Here is a 23,947-nt window from a genome sequence, read left to right on the forward strand (position 1 = left end):
TACAGCAGCACTACGCTTGAACCTTCACCATATCAACAATACAGCATTGTTGGAAAACGGAACCGAAGTGTTCTTGGTTCTCTCACACAATGTAAACGTTCTCCGTGTCCTTCTTTTTGTGTACCTTTCCGTACTACTAAAAGAGGCTGCTGAACTGGCAACGTTGTATTTTCATTTCACATTGGACATCTTACTTTGAAGTCTAAATTGGTGGTGTGATTGGAAAAATTTCAGATTAAAAACCACTTATTTTTTTAGCAATCTTAATCTTTTTACATTTTTTTTTCGTACACTGAGAAAAAATGTAGATAGCGCACTTAAAAAGGTAGGTTACATGAGTAATTCCTGTAGTTTTTCAACAACGTACAGCAGACGTATAACTGAAAAATATACGTACTTTCTGTATAAGCGTTCCATCTATACGTACTTTCCGTATGAAACAATATAGGCGGTCAGGATCTCACATACAAATGGACGTATGTAACATATAGCTGACGAAGGTAACATACATATATGTATGTAATATAAGGAAGAATGTTAGATGTCAGACATCCTGCAACGGCATGATGTAACATCTAAGGGCAGTGCCTATGTAGCATACGGATAACGCATACTCCGTACTGATTTCTGTAGTAAGCAAGAGGATTCCGTATATTTGTATAACATACCGCTGTCCGGAGAACGGATTTTTCTCAGTGTACCCTCACTCATAATGGAGTTGGTCTATAACCACCGATTTCTGTTTATATGTATACGAAGAGAGCCCAAAAATAACCAGAATTCCGCCAAAAATAACCAGAATAACCAGAATAACCAGAAATATTTCCGCCTTCTAACACAACTTTGTTTCAAATAGAACTTTAATCATCCTCAAAGTACTCTCTGTACCCCCTTGTATTTATCTATCTATCTATCTATATTGAACTTTGGGGGCAAATATCTCCAAAACTATTAGCTGTTGAGCTGATGCGGCATTTTCTCGGCTTAGACTTGTAATCTGTTCTATCCAAAAATGCATGATTCTGAATCGACCATCCATATTTTGAACTGAATCAAGATGGTGAAGGATTTTTGTGTGTTGTACGTGGTTGCATAACTACAGTAGGGATTGAATGTAGCGGATAAAAAGGAAATTAAATAAAATACAAGTTGATGACCCATAATCATGACCTGTATGCTAAAGGAGACAGGCATTAATAATACGCAGTGATTTTGGAAGAATTGATCCAATGGGAATTTGCGAGCAAATGGGTGTATCCTCTCAAAAAAAAAAAAAAAAAAAGAACAAAGATACAATGTTCATCGTCAGAAACTCATTTGGTCGCAGCTCTAAAGTGGAACCCTTTGCCATAAAGTGCACATTGCCCGTGAGTTACTATGTACCCCTTTTTCCCCTCCCATATAGCGAACAACATTGTTTACAACATATGGGATCTGATGACACATAAAAGCAACAATACTGGTTATGTAACAGAGTGAAAAGTCGTGTTGAGAAAGTAGATACTTCGAAAAGAACTGATAACTTATCCTCCTATATTTGTTTGAAACAAATCAACATTTCACATTGTTGCGTCTTGTAACCCTAGAATTCAAATTCGGGATCCCTTGATTACAAGACAGCGCGTCATGATATTCATCCGTTGTGGCCAGTGTAAGTGCACCTTTAAATAACGAGTTCTCAATTTACTTGCAATTTGTTTTCGCTGCCCCTGTGATAGGGATCTGCATGGGCTGGAATTTTTAGCCCGGGCTCAGAACGGTCCGTGAATTTATAATGTGAGGCCCGACCCGAGTCCAAAATATGTTTTAGCATTTAAGCCCGAGCCCAGCCCGAGCTCGTGTGATAATCAAATTAGCCCGAAATAAGCCCGAATTACAGAAACTTATTAATTAATGCAAAATTGTATTTTTATTTACAGCAATTAGAGATTTAAAATTTTGCAGTTGTGCTTTAAAAGTTCTCCAGAAAGAATAGTCCTATAAATATCGTACTACAGTATAATTATAAAGTTAAGCCCGAAAAGGAACGAGAAATATGATTGTATATTTAAAAATTTCCAGCTCAAGCCCGGCCCGAGCCCGGAAATGACATCTGCTTTGTAGACCAGAGTCCGGCCCGTGCAGACCTCTACCCTGCAATAATCTCATATGTTCATACATAAAACAGGGAAGGAGGAGGAGAAGGAAGGGATTTACTTTCAGTATAGTTTGTGTTATTACTCCCAGGCATGTTCGTGTGCTCCTGATCTGTTCGATGACACTCTCATTATTGTTACTGCCTGGCAATACCTATTTCCTATTACTACCTACAACGTGACACACATGGCCAATAAACTTTCCATATTCGTCATCGCAGTAAGCAGGTGTCTTTCCAGAAGTGTCCACGGGTTTCCTCACGGTTCTCCCATTGTCTAGCATATTTTCATTCCCTCAACTATTTTCAGATTTCTTTAATTATCCGCCTCTTTTAGCCTAGGAGACAACACTGTGAAATGTTAATTTGTTAACAACAAATCTAGGAGGATAAGTTACCAATTCTTCTCGACATGTCTACCTTCTCAACACTTTTCGCTCTGTTAGTTACATAACCAGTATTGTTGCTTTTATGTGTCATCAGCTCCCATACGTTGTAAAGAATCCGTTGTTCGCTACGTGGGAGGGGCAAAAGGGGCACAAGGTAACAAGAGGATCGATCCACTTCAGATCTGCGACCAAGTTAGTTTGTGCTTTTTTTCTTTTTTTTTTTTGCAAGGATACTCCCATTGAGTTGATTTTAATTTAGCGTCCCTTTCAGCAGCGAGGCTATATGAGACGTGGACCTACTGCTTAACGTGGAATCCGAACCACATGAGCTCATGCCGGGAATCGAACCCGGGTCTCCCACGCCATAGGCGCGTATGCTAACCGCTTAGCCACGGAGGAGCTCAAGGATACTCCCATTTGCTCGCAAATCCTCATTGAATCAATTCTTCCAAAATCATTACGTATTATTAACGTCTGTCTCCTTTAGCATACAGGTCATGATTGTGGGTCATCAACCTCCAGATATAATGATTTTATTTAATTTCCTTTTATCCGCTACATTCAATCCCTACTGTAGTTATGCAACCACTTACAACAATCCAAAAATCCTTCGCCATCTTGATTCAGTTCAAAATATCAATGATTTGTCAACGACTGTTTGATACTTCACCGGACGTTGTTCTATCTGTCATGATTCCGACTCAACTGTTCTAACGGAATATCCGAAGCCTCTCCCACATCCTGTGGGGGACTTCCTTGCGCCGCCAGTGAACGATTCAAAATCATGCATTTTTGGATAGAACAGATTAAAAGTCTAAGAGAAAAAGATGCCGTCTCAGCTCATTCGCCCCCAAAGTACATTTTCCCTGGTTTTGGACAGTCCTAGCTCTGAAAATATGCGCTTTTGACCACGGATCCTTATGAACTTTTTTTTTTTTTTTTTCGATGTGAGAAATCACCTGTTTCAGTTTGTCGGTCTAGTTCGTTAACACCCTATATATATATATCAGGGTGATTCAATAAGAACGTACCAGGCCTATATCGCAGCTGACACTGCACGTAGAGCCTTCAAACAAAAAAATGCATTACCAAATCGTATGTGTAGAATGCAATAAAAATAGTAGCGAGACCAGTGGCGTGTCGTGAACACCTCCAACGGGGGGCAACTTCAAAATTTGAAATGGGAAGTGGTATAACTATTGGAATCATTCGAATTAAATGTCATGCAACTTTTAGAGGACAAACTTTGTCATATCCTTTCCCATTTAGCCGCTAGAGGCGTTGTTGCAGACTTGTATCTGACTACCCATAGCAGGCCTTTATCTCAGCTAATAATGCACATAGAGCCGTCAAACAAACAATTGAACTACCAGGTCGTATGTGTATAATGCAATAAAAATAGTAGCGAGACCAGTGGCGTCTCGTGAATACCTCCAACGGGGGACAACTTCAAAATTTGACATGGAAACAGGGGTTGGTTGTGCCTCCATTGAAACAAGCGCACAATGGGAGAAACGTCGAGAGGAAACACGTTGGCATATTTCTTCCTCGTTGGCAGCAACACGATCGCATTACGAGGTCAAAGTCAGAAGATGCGAGGGTTTCTGCATGCGGAACCAAAGGGAAGAGCAAATATTGGTCTGAAACGAACGGGACGTACAATTGTACATACGCGGAATCACACTGTGTAAGTGACGACAAGAATGGCGTCGGCAAGAGACCGCGACGGGGGGAGGATACACACTGTAACAGTAAGCAGAGGTACATTTGCTGCTGTTGAATGAAGCTCTAAATAGAGAACCAATGACATACGCAATATTTGAAGAGAGTGGTTTCCGAATGGCTGCGACAGAGGCGCAGTGGATGGGGAGAACTATAATGAGGGACAACGTACGACGCTACAACAAAACGGGAGAAGAAACTATTGGTTGCAACGAAGAAAGACGAACCGAATGTGTTGTTGCCAAAGCATGGAACAAAACATGGGAACAGAAAGCTGAGGCGTTGTAATCAAGCCATTGGAGAAAGATGAGTAAGAGCTAAAGAATCAGCTTACCTTCTGCAGAGTGTAGTCGACGCTCCCTGGCTTTCACAAATGTTCAAAGTGATGTCCCCGAACAGCAATACAGCGATTTATTCGCTGTACGTAATTGTGAGCAACAGCTTCCAACTCGGCCACGTTGATGGTCCGGAATGCGGTTGTAATGCGGTCTTGCATGTTGCGAATTGTAGTTGGTCGGTTGACATACACAAGATCCTTAATTCGACACCAGAAAAAATAGTCCACACAAGTAAGGTCGGGCGACCGCGGAGGAAACTGTGGACCTCTTCCGATCCAGCGTTGCGGAAATAGAACATTTAGCTCTTCCATACACATGGCAGCATTATGGTCTGGACAGCCATCTAATTGAAACCATAGCGTCTGACGTATATAAGTGGTACGTTTTCCAATAGCGGCTGTTGATGATATTGCAAGAAATCACGAAACAATGCACCTGTTAAATGAACAGCAAAAAAACATGGCCCAATGACCTGAGTCCCTACAATGCCACTCCACACATTAATGCACCATCGTTGCTGCCGATTGACTTCTCTTATCCAGTGAGGGTTCTCCGCTACCCAGTAATATGCATTGTAGAGATTCACGTTGCCATCACTGCAGAATGTCGCTTCATTAGTCCATAAAATGTAGTGAATGAAATTCGGATGTTCTCTCACGCGATTGACCACCCAGTTGCAGAACAGAAGCCGTAAATTACAGTCCGCATCACTTAGTTCTTGGTGCAGAGAGAGGTGGTACGGGTAAAAATGTGATTTCCACAGAATACGCAGGACACTACCTTGACTAATACCACGATCTCGTACGATCTGCCGCGAAGATACATGAGGATTTACTAGTACATCAATGGCAACGTCTTCATTTTGTACGACTCTTCTCCGGACACCATAGCGTCTACGCATGTTGCCTGTCTGCCGCAATCGTGCTGCTAAACTCCGCAGCAGATTGTGGGAAATAGCTTGTCGCTGTGGATAACGTTCAGCGTATAATCGAGCTGCAGCCCTAAAATTTTCCCGGCATTCTCCTAAAATCATGAGCATTTGGAATGCCTCCAAATTCATATACCGCATGAATGTTATTTACTACTGACACTTCCTACTACAATCACTCAAACATCAACACAATCAAAGAGGTTTCACTGCTTGTGGAAGTTTCGTATTCGTCCCGTCACGAGCTTGTAATGCACAGGGATAGTAGAACTCAATGCACGACACCTTGTCCAGTACACGGACCACTTTAACTCACTGCAGAGGTTAATCACTCTCGGACTCTACACGCTTGTGTTATCTGTTTTGGCTACAGCATCGCTCCTTCTGCCCTCTGTCTGTCATAGCAGCAATCGCCTGTTCGAGGCCGCACAGACTATCTCTTGAGCAAGGCGATGTACGTGTTAGCTACTGGATCTACAAGAGTACCACACCCACCACACAATCACTAGCAACGATAAATGAATGTGCTGTTCGAAACAACGACAAACAAGCCCACAACACATGCTCCCGGATTTGGGAGATATTTCATATTGTACGTACGCACACAAGATACATCGCGCGTCCACGTCATTGTGGGTCTGGGCTACCCTTGGCTTAGGCCCCGATTTAATCCTGCAAAAGCGTCAGCGGGTGTTTGCCAGGGCATGGTTTGCACGTACCCTCCTGGCATTCGCCTGGTGTGACTGGGGACACCCTCGCACCATTTGACTTTCACCTAGTAATGCGACCGTGTTGCTGCCAACGAGGAAGAAATATGACAACGTGATTCCTCTCGACGTTTCTCCCATTGTGCACTTGTTTCAATAGAGGCACAACCAACCCCTGTTTTCATGTCAAATTTTGCAGATGACCCCCGTTGGAGATATTCACGATACGCCACTGGTGTCGCTACTATTTTTATTGCATTCTACACATACGATTTGGTAGTTCAATTGTTTGTTTGACGGCTCTATGTGCATTATTAGCTGAGATAAAGACCTCTACGGGTAGTCAGATACAAGTCTGCAACAACGCCTCCAGCGGCTAAATGGGAAAGGATATGACAAAGTTTGTCCTCTAAAAGTTGCATGATATTTAATGTCCTTTCGAACGATTCCAACAGTTATACCGCTTTCCATTTCAAACTTTGAAGATGTCCCCCGTTGGAGGTATTCACGAAAGGCAATGGTTTCGCTACTATTTTTAATGCAATCTACACATACGATTTGGTAATGCAATTCTTTGTTTGAAGGCTCTACGTGCAGTATTAGCTGCGATATAGGCCTGATACGTTCTTATTGAATTACTCTGATATATATAACAAAAATAACAACGAAGTATTGTGTTGTCACCTGATTCAAAATTTTATCACTCTACTGCTTCGAAAAATGAGTTAAATTAACGTCCTAAGATTTGATGATATTCCCCGATCATTGTGAGCTACAGAAAAGCATGTAATAAAAATAAACCAATGATTATACTCGGTAATTCATCACTACATTGCTATTAATCAATTTGAATGCTTAAAAAAATAGAAAATGGATTCTCATGACAGTCATTTGTCATCGTACTAAATGCCTACTAGGTTCCATCGTATGATGATGATGAATAGATACAATATAGACTTATAAGTGTGGCCTTTGAGGAGTACGTTTATGATCTCTTATCTGGATTCACCAATGACTGGGTAGAAACATTTACATGTAATGACCTCGCGTGCGGTAAGGTAGTTCCCACATTTCAGATTATAAAATATTGAATATTTTTTTTCCTGTACTAAATAACCGAGCTAAATGAAGTTTCTATCATCGCTATGTTTTTGACGTTACCGTTCTATACATTTTTTCTTTCAAGTTGTTCTTTCAATGTTCGTTCACACATCACATTACATAATTTTCTTTTCGTTATTTCATGTCGAGATGATCTTACACGAAAGAACCACATTTGAGAATTATTATTATTATTATTATTATTATTATTATTATTATTATTATTATTATTATTATTATTATTATTATTATTATTATTATTATTATTATTATTATTATTATTATTATTTAAAATATATGTAAAAACTGAATTATCAAGTCTGTATTTTTTTCATACAGCTAATGATTAATATTACCATTAATAATAACAATAATTCTAAAGATGATATGTAACTTTTACCAGTTTTGTAAAAGTAGAAAAATTAAAGATTATAAGTTAGTCTTAGCAGAAACAAGAATGTTGATAATAATAATAATAATAATAATAATAATAATAATAATAATAATAATAATAATAATAATAATAATAATAGTAATAATAATAATAATAATAATAATAACAGTAAAGAGGCAAAACAAACATTACTGATATTCACATACGGATGGTGCAATGTGGTGTGAGCTGTGAACGCCACATGCATAGAGCCAGTACAACAATGTGTAGGTCTTTATCCATATGTAAGCTGACTGTGATCGAAAATGATAACACGATGTTCAACTTGCTGGTGAAAGCAGACGATGCAAGTAAAATATAACTGCTGCCGATAGAGGCGCCAGGGTCAATGTTGTTGCATTGTGGGAAAAAAATTAATTTCCATTAGTTATATAGGAAGTGGTGCATCAGGATGAACATGTGTGTTCAGTTATGTGTGGACTAGCGTAGTGAGCAGTTGACGCAACAGAGAGGAAGATGTTTATTGCCGAGCACTATTTCCACTTATACGGTGTGGGGCAGCGTTCCACTGCAGGAGATGAGCGTGCACGTCTGCTGTATTGCTCTGGAGTGTTATTATGGCATACGAAGATGAATATTTCATTAACAACATACGATTTAATGATGGAAGCCATCCGTACCTTGATCACTCCATCAATCGATTATTGATTCATTCTTGCATGATATGCGCGGTTTTTACGAAAAATCCTGTAGGAAATTGTCGTTACGCAACAGATACAGCAAAATGGAGCTACTGCCCACATTGCAAGTGAATCGTCCTTCTGCCACAAAAGTTTGGATATCGCTTGATTTTCCGTGGAACGGATTTTCCATATTCTTCACACTCTCCCTGACTTCACGGCTCCAGATGCCTACATATGTAGGTTGCCATAATTTTTTGATCCAAAATAGGACAAGCCTTAAAATGACGATCTATCTAACTTACCGTGCCAAAACACAGAACAAATATTTTGAAATTTCTTACCTAAAAATCACCTTTTTATGTTATCACACAGTTGTTTACTGTAACACTTAAAACACTATTGGAAACTAACATGTTTTATATTTTTCATTAACCCAAATATAATAAATCATGCCATTAAATTACATATATTAAATCTAATCCAAAGAACTCTGGAATGGAAAAATGAGACACTTTTTAAAATCATAATCTACTTTATTCATAGTAACTAAAATTACAAGTTATATGATGAAAACACGATTCTTTTCGCCCGAGATTTTATAGATTCCCGACTTTGAAATTTTCGGGCAGCTCCAATAGCTGTCAAATACGAACATTTTCCTATTTCATACTTTGTACGATACAGACACAGATCTAAAAATACAGACAGTACGTACATAATACGGACATATGGCAACCCTATACTTATGGGGAATGATGAAGAAAGCAAATTTCAGAACAGATAATCCCCTACACCACTATACCGGAGTTACACCACTATTCTGGATAAGACAGAAGATTCGCTCATTTACTTTTTCGTTACAGCAACCCGTGTTCATTAACATGCTCATCGATCTACAAGTCTGCTACCCCGCCAAGTGAACCGTGTGCGTGGGTTTTCTCGGGGTTCTCCCCTTTCCTCTCACTTTCTTGATTCCACTATTTCATTCATTTCTCATTACCACCGTCTTTTTTAGCCTAACCGGCACAATCGTGGTACGTAAAACTCAAAGATTTCATTTCATTTTTACAAGTCTGGTATGAAGAATGTGTGTGACGTAAATGGTCAACATTTTGAATGCATCTTATACAGGCGTAAGTCCTCTTAAATTTACAATACATGTTAAGTCACATTTAGTTGACATCCATTTGACAACATTTTTTTGTTTCATTATGTTGTACAACAAAGAAATAAATAAATGTCAACGATATGATTTGAGTACTGTTTCTTTTGGCGCATACTGTACATATTACATACACCTAGAAATCCATGTTCTATGTCATTGCAATGATTTCATGATTTTTGAGTAACACTTAAATTTTTTATACATATTGTTGTACCAAGTTACTAGCACAAAAGCTATAGTACTTCGAAACATTCTAAGAACGTTAACGTTGTGCAACCTCACTTTTTGAACCAGAGAACTAGCTACCTTGTATGGAAAAGTTATCATTTGACAGTCCGTAATATAGCTGAGAAAGTAGAGATAAGCAAATCGTCCTGTCATGTGATCTTAGTTGAAAACTGAACATGTATGTCTTTGTTTTAGTTTAACGTCCCACGATTATGCGCTGAAGACTAAGGAAAACGTTCATAATGATATGGATGATAATGGTGAAATGACGAAAGTGGTAGGAAATAGAAGAATTCCGAGATTTTTCATTCACATGGTGTTGGTCCACCACAAAGCCTAGTTAGTGGCAACTGGGATTGAAACAGGGTATCCATATGCCAGAACTGTCCGTGAAACCTTTACCATTGTCTAACCGCACCCTCCAAACAATGCATCGTGTTGCTAAAAGCAATTCGTTACAGGGCTGCAAACAAAGCGGAACAAATGAAAAGAAACACATAGAAATTGTAGAAACGCAGATGATAGCTTTTTGATAAATATCATCACAGGTGACGAGACTTGGTTCTATGACTATGACGCTGAAACAAAGGCACACTTACCCCAATTGGTGAGAAAATATTCACCCAGATCTAAAAATATCCCGTCGAAGTTGCTGAAAAGTTGAAATGATACTTATTTTATTTTCATTATTTTTTTTGTGATGTTCATTATAAATACGTCCCATGCGGTCAAACCATCAACAAAGAGTATTATTTAGAAGTGATAAAGGGTTTGAAGGAAGCTGCGAGGACCATAAGACCCTAGGTTTGGACAAATGGAACGTGGCCGTTGCACCATGACAATGCTCCAAGGTACTCGGCGTTTCTCATTAGATAGTTTTTAGACCAAGAACAATACAACTGTTGTACTCCTAACCGCCCTACTCGACTGATTTGGCACAAGCAAACTTCTTTTTATTTCTCAAGTTGAATTCTACTCTGAAACGTCGCAGTTTCAATTCCAAACAAAGGATAATAAAAAATTCGCTTCCAGATCTAAAGGCTACTAAAAAAAAGTGCGTTCCAGGATGCGTTCCAGCAATAGGAGACGTGTTGGGAACAATATTTTGAAGGAGATATATAAATCTGAGTAACTTTCACAAACGCTAAGTATCATTGTACTGTATTAAGAATCGGAGCGTTAACGCGATTTATCGAAAATATCCCCGCAAGCTCCCGATCGCCGGTTTGGCGACTCACTGCTCTACAGCTTTGAACGTTAAAGTGGTTAATTTCGGGCATTTCCAGTTGGTAATCAGGGTTAAGAGAGAAGATGGTCCCTATTCTTAGTACACTGAGAAAGAAAATTGTAGGTGGTGTACTTAAAAAGATAAGTTACATGAGTAATTCCTGTAGTTTTTGGACTTAACGTACAGCAGACGTATAACTGAAAACTCATGTTTTATAATACTTTCTGTATAAGTGTTCCATATATACGTACTTTCTGTATGAAACAATCTAGGCGGTCAGGATCTCACGTACAAATGCACGTATATAACATAGCCGACGAAGGTAACATAAGTATATGTATGTGATATACGGAAAACTGTTAGATGTCAGACATCCTTCAACGTCATGATGTAACATCCAAGGGCAGTGCCTATGTAGCATACGGATAACGTATATTCCGTACTGATTTCTGTAGTAAGCAAGAGGATAACGTATATTTGTACGATATACCGCTGTCCGCAGAACGGATTTTTCTCAATGTACGCTAAATTGATTCTAAACTAATTTCGCGTTTTCTCTTATATTTTTTTTCTCTGTGTAGATCAATATTGAAACTGGAAGTTATTGTGAATTTCTGTAACTTCTGGTTTTAGTAGAGAATTAAGGATGGAGACGAAAAGTATTCTTGGGACGCTTAATCGATAGCAGGAAACTGCTTTTTACTATCTACTACAGTTTTTGCTTTATATTGATCAGCCTGAAAACTGGAAATGGTTGATTTCTAGTGGGTAGATCAATTTCATTCACAAAGTGGATTCATAACTTTTTGAACATCTATATCATGGCTAAAATTGATGCTGATCCACCGAATAGTTCTTGAAATTCTTTTATCTTGCGGACAGACGGACATACGGACAGATAAAATGCATAAAAGACATGAGATATCAAAGAACGATGGATATTCAGATGACTTTTTTAAAGAAAAAACTTCTTCTTCTTTCTCTCTTTCTCTCACTCACACACACATATTTACATATACATGTTGTATAGTTTTTTTTTTTAATTTTAACTTTAGAAAAGTGCTCTTATTCCTGCAGGTTGTCTTTCGGTTGGAAATCCACCAGAGAAAGTCAGCGGCTATCCTAAAGGGATTTCTAAACGCAACGTAGAGGGCCGCCCTCGTTGTTTCGTAGCTGGTAGCCTCTCCAGGGACGAAGCAAACACGTTCTACAGTTTGAAAAGAGGAACAGAAACACGTAGTCGCAACAAAAACATGTTTTATTACCGCCGCGAAAACACAAACCAGCAGTTAAACAATTCCCGCAGCAGCATTTCCCGTTTTAGATATCCTTCTTCTCCAAGTTGTCTTCTTCGGCCAGCGAATCGACGCGACGCAGGGAACAATAAAGCATGTGGAGAGAAGATAGAGTGCAAGGGACGTTAAGAAATACACAAAATGGTCCATAAAATACAAGTGAATACACGTTCCCGAAGGTTAAATGTTCAATTACTGGTCACTTTCTACCCGTTTCATAACATCTGCCACATTTATACATGTACGTATCGACAAGATGAGACCACCTATCATCAGAGTATAAAGCTCAATGCTGTGCTCTAAGACCAGATAATAATTTAGAGTGCTCATTGTTGGTTATAATGCTGCAATATTATTAGTATTAAACGACAAAAAAGCAGCAATGGCGGAGTGTACACCACGCTAATGAATTTGGTTTGTCACAGTTATACACAATTTTAAAACTGAAAAATATATGAAGAGGTTTTGCTACACCGAACTCCTTAAAAATTGAAAACTGTTGCCTGGATTTATAGGCAACCGTATTAACAGCCACGATGTGGGTGTTGCATAACACAAAAGGGGAATTTGCTTTCCCGCTTGGTATACTATCTCATAGGAATATTTATGCGGAATCGATTTTTTGATTGTACACTTCTGTTCACAAAAAACTAGAATTTCTTTCAGAGATTAAATCCCCCCCCCCAAAAAAAAGAGCCTAGATACATCACAGTTCCCACAGATCCGTTTTCCTTCTGTTCTTTATGTGGACACTAGCTGCAAGAAATACTTGTGACGACTGTGCCCAGGCGTGGTGAGGTACTATGTGTTCATAAAGAACATGTGAAACTTGAACATCGAGGGTTCGAAACTCCTTCTCAGATTTTTTAAAATTCACTTTTTAAACATGAAGATATGATGAAATAATTAAAAGTGTAATATTTGTTACACATGTAAATTTCGCACTTAACGCTTTGGTGTTAAAATTGATGTTTGTTGTATACACTGCGTTTTTTTCCTTTTTTTTGTTTTTAGTTCCAATGCAAATACTTGTAAGACTTCCCGGTTGAAAATCTCTAGAATAACCAGGACACTTGAATTGGGTAACATTAGACTGACATAAATTCAAATAAGTATGAAATTAGAAATTTATACACCAACTAATTTTATATCTGATAAAATACCTTCCTACTGCAAACATATTTGATAACTAATTAATCATACAATAATGACAAATTAAAAAATATATGGTATATTTTAGACAAAGTACACTCACTGCAATGAAGATAATTTTATGTTCTTTACTATCACGAATATAGATATCCATCACTTACTGTAAAACGAAGAGTTGTGCTCCCAGCTTTATGAGGAATTTCCACAGCCTTGTTGCCTTTTTGTAAATAATCATCCAATATGTATTTTAAAAACATTTAGTAATTTCCTAATGAAAAGGTGTACGAAATTTCCACAAGTAACAAACAGGAGATCTCTGCTGTGGCATAACGTGTGAATGAAAAATTTGAGATAAGCTGATCATCCGACATTTAAACAAGTACAGTTGTTGTCTTTTCGAAAAGAACAGCTGTCAGAAAAAAGAATCCCAGATCTTTTACCTTGGCATTCTCAACTTTCACTCACTCTCTCTTGAAGAGAGAGAGAGAGAGAGAGGAAATTGAAGAACTGAAAAAAATGAAAATTAAACGGGGCATGCATATATATATTATTAAACCGTTCTAGTAAACAACCTTATAGAATCGAAATGTTACTTATCTGGAATGGATTGTGTTAAGAAATGGAACAATAAAATTAACTTTTTTCGTTTGTTCGTCGGGAGCCAGACAGTCCCGTTTCGAAATAGCTTGTTTCGGGGCAGAGTGAGAACTACTAGGGGAAACACACCCCACACCAAACATGTCCTTTTGCTATTATTAATGCAATTATCATCATTAATGAAATAAAAGGTAAATGTTCACACAAACAGTTATCAAGACATGTTCGAAATTATGCACTAACAGTTATTGTTTGGAGTTGAAATGAGTCAAATGGAAGAATGCGAATATATTCTTCTTATAAAAATATTTATATCATATCTTTTCTTTAGAACATCTGATTTTAAAGAAATATTACGTATAGTTTCTTTCAGGATTTAGTTGTCTATTTATTATCAATACACAAGTGTAAGGGGAACATTTCACTCCAACTTTAATCAGAGTAACAAGGGTTCTTTATTTACACAAAGAACAATGTCTTTGGACGAGTTTGTGAAGCATTCCCTAAAGAAAAAGTTTCGTATGAATAACATTTTGTTATATACATTTAATATTAATAATACTTATACATTCCGTTTCCCAGACTTGATTTCATAGGTTAATTTAGTAATACTTTCCAGGATGGATATAGCAAGGATCAAAATTCCAATTAAAAATAAAAGGATATCACAACATGATTTCCCTCTTTCCTCATAGAATGCATACAGATGTATCAGAGGAGGAAAAACGAATCCTAGTGAAGTAACGGCAACAACACCAATTACATTAGTTAACGACCCAAGATAAGGTAAACTGCCCGCAATTACGACTGTTATAACAGCTAAAATACACCGAACAACACACTCAAGAAACCCAGTATGGCAACATCGTAGAAACTTTACGTTAGCAATTGCTGGCCAAAGTATTTTGAAAGATACGTAGAAAAACAATGGATGAGACAAGATAACGCCTAGTCCAAACAAAACTTTCACAATATGAGAAAGGGCATCAATTTTATCCAAATCCATCAATATGCTAGCACTAGGAGTTCCGTATTTTACAAATCCTGGAAATCCCATTCCTGCAATAAAAACAAACGTTATGAACATTACATTATAGAGTACACCAAATGGAAACGGAGTCAGATCTTCAGGTGTTTTCATTCTGAATTGCAATGTCACGAGGATGGAGCTAGGTTGTTGTATAGTGTAAACCATTGAACTAAAAAATAAACTCAAATCAAATAAAGAGAGAACTATAGTTGGGCGCTCGGTAACGTCCGGTAACTCCGTCCAAAACTTGTAAACTATCAGCATTACAGCTATAGTTTGTAAGGCTGTTGCAATAATGGTAAACGGAATTATGAAATTGAGACCACGGCTAAAATTCATTAAAAGTAACACAAAAAATAATACAAATAGGAAAGCTTTAATATCGACCTCAATAGTAGTGTAATAATTCACAAATTCTTTCGAGATTTCTGCTACGAACAAAACGTATACTGAAGATGTTCCTATTAAGTTTACGGAGAGCACTGCGAGGACAATCCTCCTAAATACTCTTGCAAAAATCTTTATCCATCGGGGACCACAAACTAGACTTTGCTCTGCCACATCGGGATAGTCCATACTGGACACTTCGCATTTAATACACAAATGTATCGCAGACACTGCCAACAGATAATTATTAATTACTCCACAAATTACTAGTCCTACTGAGAATACTAAGCCACCTAATGTCCCTGCTTTACTAAAAGCATACGGCGCACCTAGAAGTCCAGGTGAAATGTTTGCTTTTAGAAGATGATTAAAGGTTTCACAATATGAAAGTGAACGAATCATTTTATTCTGTTTGGTCGTTTGAACCTCTTGATCCACATTTTCATTTGGCTCTTCATGTTGTTGCTCCTGTTCCACCGATTCCGACTCAATAACGGCGTTTTCAGTCATTATTTAAATGCAATTTCACATCAGAAACAATATTTAAATTTAATCTAAGTGTTTAAAAATATAAAAAAAATTGAAATGATAGGCACAGATACAAATACAGGTATAAAATTATTTGCATACTGAAAAAAAAATATATATTGAATATATATATATATATATATATATATATATATATATATATATATATATATATATATATAATATAATATAGTGTTACAGTTGTCATGACATTATCATTCCATGATGGAATTATGGGCCAAACCCCACAAGTATTCTACAGTGTCAACGGTTTCAACATTCCGTACAATAAGGTGAATTTCTTCATCTGCCTGAATATATTTTCTTCTTTTCTTCTCGAAGCATTGCCTCGTACACTGTCCCGCTTTTTTGTGTCGTTCTAAGTGCATCAAAAAACGACAATTCGACGGATGGCCCATTTGAAGCTCCGATTACAGTCTACGATGAGCTGCTTCGGCATGGTGTTCGTTCTTGACTATGGTCATTGAGAACTCTGTCATACAGATTCCACACCCTTATTGGAAATAATGTTGTTCTTGTACTATGCGTTTTAATAATTTATTATAGAAAATGAAAGTGAAAAAAAAAAAAAATCTAAGTGTTTAAACTAAGAAATATGTACATATAAAATAAAGTTGTTTCACACTGTAATTAATATCTTCTTCTTCTTATAACCTTAGGTGAGGTGGAGATAAAATATGAGGTGCACAATATTAAGTCAATATTTCGCCTAAATCCTAACTATTTGTTTTCAAACCAATAAAAAAATATGGCATAATTCTAAGCTTGTAGTTTAAACTTTATTGTCCTGCAATAAAATTCGAAGTTATACTTAACAAATAATTCATGTTACCAAGTAAAGTACAAGCCATAGTTCAGTTGAAATTCAGTACTAACGAAGGTGGTAAAATCTATCGAAATAGTTAAACGTGTTTACTGTTTTTAGAGGTATACGCCACGATGATGTAGATAATCAATAATATTCATAATGTTTCATTTCCCAGATCTTAAGATTTGATTTATGCTGATAGGTCCAAAATCAATATAACGATATTACAATTTTAGTAGTTTCTCGTGTTTATCTTGAAATAGAATATGCTTCAATATTATATGATTTAAAGTTCAAGTTTCTTGCTGCACTAACGTGTGTCGTTTTCTTTACAATTTATTGTATACAGCATTCAAGGTGTAAGTATGAAATCTAGTATTAATCTTATTAAGGCTATTAATTTTGTTTTGTTTTCTAGGTTTTATGTGTATTCCACGCAGAAATTGGGTTCTGCTCAGTTATATTCCAGTAAAAATATCCAGGACCATTTTTATTTTATTTCTTACGTTCTTGGTGATGCAATGTAAGCTGCAACTATAGTTTGAATATTAGATATAGGTCGCCTTATGCAGAGTCGTTTTGACGTATGATTAGCGTCATACTACAAGTCTGACTACTGCAAAAAACACATGTTAGTCGAACGCTATAGTATCGCACTAGTCACGCGTAAGAACGACTCTGCATAAGGCCCAGGAAGTCTAATTAGTCCTGATTTCCTAATTTCCGTTGGCTCAGGTTTATTATACATATCCATACATAAATTCATAGGATGTATACTTCTGCTTCACTAAATCGACTTTTTGTATCTTAAACAATCATTTTTAGGATGTGGACTTGCATCCCTCTGTGCAGATTCATTTTAGGAGGGATTACGTGTACGTACAGGATAAGAATTATTGTACAAAATATACAAACCAACTTGTGCTAGGTGGCCATTAAAAAGTACGAATGCTATCTAACAGAGTCAGGGAAGGAGCCCAGTAGAGAGCCCTGAGCGGTAACGAAGTGATACTTTTGGTGGGAGCAGGCGGGTTAGCGAAGGTGAGTATACACATAAACGAAGATAGCGCAAAAGATATGGCATAAAATTACTTACCTTAGATGTTGAATTATGTATTTATTCGTTACAAAAGTACATTCTCATCAATGTCTTTCTTCTTATGGCGCTAAAAATTGTGTTGTTTGTTCCCTATAGTTATCACTGTGATGACATTGAATTGTTTATTTATTTAATATAATGCATAGATATAAAATAAACTGTGAACTAACAGATTGTGTTTATTGTTGCTTACTTTCTACTAGTAACACTTATACTACTAATAGTGACCGGCTTACTACTTGTAAAGTAAGGCGTCAAATAGATATAAAATGATGTTATAATATCCATTTGTTTTTATTTATTTTGGAAGCTCGAATATTGAGGACGTATTGAGAATTACGTGTCCGAATTATCAAACCTCACTTTTTTTTCTATCCTACTTGCAGCCTCTGTAAAACATGATTTTAAATAATTGTAATCAGTGGCGTATTTAAGGAGGGGGATTCCGGGCTTAAGGCCCCCGAAATCTTACTTACTATGGTAAAGTAAATGAAATATCTTGCAGAATTTTCACATTTCCAGGCAAAGCCCCTTCCCCGAAACTTAACAAAGCCCTCCGAAACAAAATCGTAAATACGCCACTGGTTGTAGTTACTATTTGTAATGGCAATTCATTTATATCCGGGACATTCTCGTTCTTACATTAGTGGCGAGCTAGAAGTGATGTGAGCTATCTAGTTAAACGCCCTTCTGAAACAATTATTTGCTTACCCAAAAGAGAAACAGGCTTTAAAATGTGATCTTAATAACTTGCTCCTATCTGCAAACTCTATTCTCTCAGTCTCTCTCTCTCTCTCTCTCTCTCTCTCTCTCTCTCTCACACACACACACACACACACACACATACACGTACAAGAGACTGATGGTGAGTCGCGGATGAATTAATAGAAATCTGTTTACCGTATCCAATGCACGACGTGTACACACGTGTTCTCCTCCCCGCTCTGCCGATTCTAATTTCCAGAGACCACCCAGCAAAGAATCAACAAGAGCCCGAACCTGTCCGTTAGCTTTACTGATTCCTCAACGTCTTGTTTGGGGGAGTCAGATGTCGAGGATAGTGTACAGTACGTAAAGAGATCTATTGCTGTAGATGGATTGCATGAAATCTGTCCCAGAGCGTTTCTTAAGCTTACGCCTCATATAACCCACATCGGTTCTGCCTACTAACTCACTCAACAAGCGACCACCCTCTAATTCATCGTCTCCCCCTCCCTATCCGCCCTTGTCGCAAAAGACGTGTGTAAACAGAGGTTTTTGGAGCAGGCGCACCCTGAGTGTTGACCGAGCTGCCGCTGTTATACACTGACTGGACGGACCTCTGCCTGATGAAGATTGTTGCCCGAAGGTAAAAATCCCATTAATGGAGTTCGTTAGGCAACTAGCGCGTAGAGCAAGAGAGAGAGAGAGAGAGAGAAGTTGGTAAAAGGGTAGAGCAGAGGGGGAGGGGTTAGATTTAAAGCCTTCTACCAGCCAGTTTGGGTGGTGGTAGTGGTTGTTTGCCAACACCCTCTGGTTACAAATTAAAGCGGTATCTGTCAGCACCAGCAGCCCAACTAACCAAGCAAAGAACACACCGACAAAGATTTGCAAGACATGAGATGATGAGGGAACAGGGGAGGGGGAACACCAAAATCAGAGCGGAAGGAAATTCGAATTTGCAAGTGTGTGTGTGTGTGTGTGTGTGTGTGTGTATGTGCGTATGTATATGAATAAGAAAGGAATGGGAGACATCAAATCTAGCAATACGTAATAATAATAATAATAATAATAATAATAATAATAATAATAATAATAATAATAATAATAATAATAATAATAATAATAATACAGTAGAACTCCTCTAATCGTCACCTGTGGGACTGGGGTTATCAGGTCAGAACAGGTCGGATTATCAGAAAATACAGAAAAATACGGATTTAGAGTAAAAGAAATAATCTCTGAACTCAAAAATGACTGAATTGACTGACTGATTGACTGACTGACTGAATGATTGATTGACTGACTCAAAAATGAATGACTGAAAACAAACGAACAGTAAGCATTAAAAACTGCCCAATACAGTACAGAAAGCACGCACAACAAAAGAAACGATACAAGATGTGACGGAGCACTAAAGCGGATAGGTGGTAACAGCAAGTAAACAACAATGTCGTGACGGCAGTTAACGACAATGGGCCTCACGGAAGAATCGGGACAAGTTCGGCTCGAGCATGGTCGGATCAATTGGAATGGTGGACCAGGTGAGGGCGGACGAGAGGGGTTGTACTGTAATAATAATAATAATAATAATAATAATAATAAAATTTGTTAACGCACTGACAACAGCTAAAAGCAAAAATACGCATTCATGTTTAAGTACAAGAAATTTATGAATATATATCACAGCTATGTAATAGAGTACATTGAAATTCGCTCCTGTCTTTAACGTTTACGGCGTCCTGTCAGGAAGTCATTTGTTTCGGATTTCACGTTAAACAATATGTCTAGGTCTTATAGCAGAGATTAAAGTTATTTTCAGGACATTAAATTCAAATCAAGAAACATTTTCAAATGCTTATCACAACTTTTGCTCTATAAGGATGAACATTGAAAGCGGAAGCTGTAAATTTCAACTACTTCCGGTTCAGTAGACACTTAAGAACGGACATATCATTTGTCCTTATAATGCTAAATCCATATAAAAATACCTTTTCTCGCTAGATCTCTCAAATCTTCCTTAATATATTTCAATATTCAAACCGGAAATGGAAAATTTAAACCACTTCCGTTTATAATAGATGGATTAGATTTGAGATTGAGCATATTTTGAGACCACTATATTCATATAAAAATCCATTTCTCAGTATTTACTAACTCTTTTGCTCTCTCAGGATCAAGATTAAGACCGTGAGTTGCAGTGAATATCTATCACATCCAGTCTTACTATATAACTCGTTCCAGATAAGTCGATACGCAATCAAAACAAACTCCCCTTCTTCCTACTTCTTGGCCATTGGAAAGAAAGAAAAATATGCCGCTAATCTTGACAGGGAAGGAAACTTTTTTAAAAAATACAGTATCGTGTAAAATCTAAGTGTTTGCCACAATTTGCTTCCAGTATCCTCATGTTGAGAAGGCATTGGTGTTAATTTTAGCTACCGTACCATAATCCCCTACCAACAATTACTACTTCTCATTTTTGCCTTTACAAGTATTGGTTATTATTTATGTACTAAAAATACTACAGTAAAACTGTTTTCAAGGCATACCCTTTATTAAACGTAAATTTGTGTGAAACGGAAATATTTCACAATCCCATGAATTTACTGGCGAAAATCGTGGTAAATACCCTTCATTAAAAGGAAACTATATTACCCGGGGACGGAAATCAAAATAAGCCTCGTAATGGAAAATTTCAAGTTTCGGAGTTCAGCATTTAGAAATTTTTTAGACATCCAATGACAGGTTAGATATAGGTATATTTTTTTTTTTTTATCAACACAGACAGCGATGTAAAAGCGAAGCAAACACAACGGATGTACATGCTTTAATTTAGAATTATATGGAAAGTCTGAAAGAAGAAGAGGTAGAGGAAAAAGAGAAAAAAGGCATTGAGTTGGAAGAAGAGTGTTGGCTAAAACTTACCAAATTCTGTCAAAAGTTTAAAGGAACTTGCATGCAACATTTGCCTTACGTCGAAATGACACTGATATGCTTTCTCAGGCTAAAGTCTCTGTGTAAAGTTGAGCAGACAAGCAGCAGTGTGTACAGTAAAAAAACGTCCTTGATTATTGGAAAAATTAAGCTATCGTGCGTACAGTGTATTTTTCTGTTCATTGTAAGTTTTGCGTGTATTAATTCGTAGTAGAAATAAGTACTGTAAATTGAGTAATATACATACAGCATTTTATTTTTATCTCAGCATGTCTCTTATATGCATACATATTTTTGCATAGGTCTACCTTCGTTAACCGGAAACCTATCTTTAACGGAAACTTTTGCGAGTCCCGTTTAATTCCGCTAAAGATTGGTATTACTGTATTCAGTCGCATTTTTAAATTTAACTTCTACAAATAACAACTCATTCATTATAATTTCCATAATTCTTTTATTTAAGAGTCAAAAGAGGTTGTGAATCAACCAATTCTATAGAACTCTATTTGTTCGTGTTAACACTTTCAGACAAAATGGCAAATTCCAATGGACATACAGTTTCCCTTGTTATTTCTTATTTTGTAATATAATGCTTTATTTGAGAACATTTGGTACCTTAGATGAACTTTTACTAATCATTTTTATTTGCTATCTGACAATATCCTTTTAAATACTCTGCGTTATGGAAATATTTCTTTGAACTATTAAAATAAAAACAACTTTGAAAGAGTTAATGTAAAAACATCTGTCTATAAAAGGCCCGGATGGCACACGTGCTGTTTTTTTTTTTTTTTTTTTTTTAAATTATCATTTCAAGTTCCGCAGTTATCATGTTAGCACTCTGATACTTTTCTCATGTAAATCATATTTGCTCTTCAATTGTATATTGATTTTAAATTATTGTATGAATACAATAAATATCTATTCAATTACCAACCCATTCATCGTTTGCAATTCCAACACCGTTTTACATACCAAAAAAAATGACAGCTGTTCATTTAAATTTACTATTACACTAAAACATGTATACTTTATTTGAATTTACAGATAAAAGTAATAAAATGTTTTCAGATACGTAGAGTTCTGAAAGCTGTAATTAATTCTTTAAGTATGTTTACATACATTGTATACCTCCGTTTGCACTGTTAATGGTGGAAAAAGGAACACCCAAAATTCAGGTTTGTCAGACCACGTGTGTGAGCATGGTGGGTGAAGACTAGCATTTTCTCTTTCTTCTGTTTCAATTTCCTTCGAAGTTTTCCTATAAAATTGTCCCATTTTTCTGCTGCAATTCCCTTCGAAGTGCTCCTAAGAATTATCCTTTCTTCTGATACAAGTCTCTTCGAAGTATTCCTTGAATTTATCATTCTTTTCTGTTGTGATTACCTCGGAAGTGTTCCTAAAACTGTCCTTTTTTTCTAGTACAATTCTCTCCGAAGTGTTCCTAATAGTTGCCCCTTTTTTCTGCTACAATTTTATTGGAAATGTTCCTAAAAACTTGTTCCTGTTTTCTGGTACCACTCCCTACGAAGCATTTCCAAAAATGTCCTTTTTTCTGCTCCGATTCCCTCGGAAATGTTCCTATAAATTGTCCCTTTTCTGCTGCGATTTCCACCGAAATTTTCCTAAAATTTGTCCATTTTTCTGTTGCAATTTCCTCAGAAATGTTGCAATTTCATCTTTCTTCTGATATAAACTGTCCTTTTTTCCCGGTACGATTCCCTCTGAAAATATTCCTAAAAATTGTTCCTTTTCCTGTTACGTTTCCCTCTGAAGTGTTCCTAAAAATTATTCCTTTTTCTGCTGCAATTTCCTCGGAAGTGTTAATAAAAACTGTCCCTCTTTTCTAGTACGATTAACTTCGAAGCATTCCTAAAATTATCCTTTTTGCTGTTAAATTCACTCCGAAATGTTCCTGAAAGTTGTCCCTTTTTTCTGCTGCGATTTCTTTGGAAGTGTTCATATTTTCTGGTACGATTTTCTCCGAGATATTCCTAAAAATTGTTCTTTTTTTCTGGCACAATTTCCTCTGAAGTGTTCCTAGAAGTTGTCCCTTTTCTATGCTGCGATTTCCTCGAAATGTTCCTAAAAGTTGTCTCTTTCTTCTGATATAATTCCCTCCGAAGTGTTCCTGAAAACTATCAACGTTTTCTGCTGCGATTTCCTCCAAAGTCTTCCTAAAAGCAGACCCAATTTTCCAAAGTTTTCCTGACTCGTTATAAGTCTAATGTCTGCCATAAGTGTCATGCTAGTCTTTATTGTCTACCATAACAGATGCCAACAATGAATCATTAAGTTGTGAGTAAACAAAGTAGAAACTGCTAGCTTTGTGATATGATTATTCAGCGAGTTGACATTAGTTGCAAAACATACAACC

General features: G+C 37.0%; 1 protein-coding gene across 1 annotated transcript; it reads right to left on the reverse strand.

Annotated features, from left to right (window-relative positions):
* Positions 1-14,623: 14,623 nt before the first annotated feature.
* On the reverse strand, positions 14,624-15,988 carry LOC145661411 (proton-coupled amino acid transporter-like protein pathetic). The gene has a single exon (XM_081726712.1). It carries the CDS (start codon positions 15,986-15,988, stop codon positions 14,624-14,626), a length of 1,365 nt encoding a protein of 454 aa, XP_081582838.1.
* Positions 15,989-23,947: the final 7,959 nt, after the last annotated feature.

Source organism: Thermobia domestica, chromosome 10 (genome assembly GCF_964235325.1).
Source record: "Thermobia domestica chromosome 10, izTheDome1.hap1.1, whole genome shotgun sequence".
Taxonomy (NCBI): Eukaryota; Metazoa; Arthropoda; class Insecta; order Zygentoma; family Lepismatidae; genus Thermobia; species Thermobia domestica.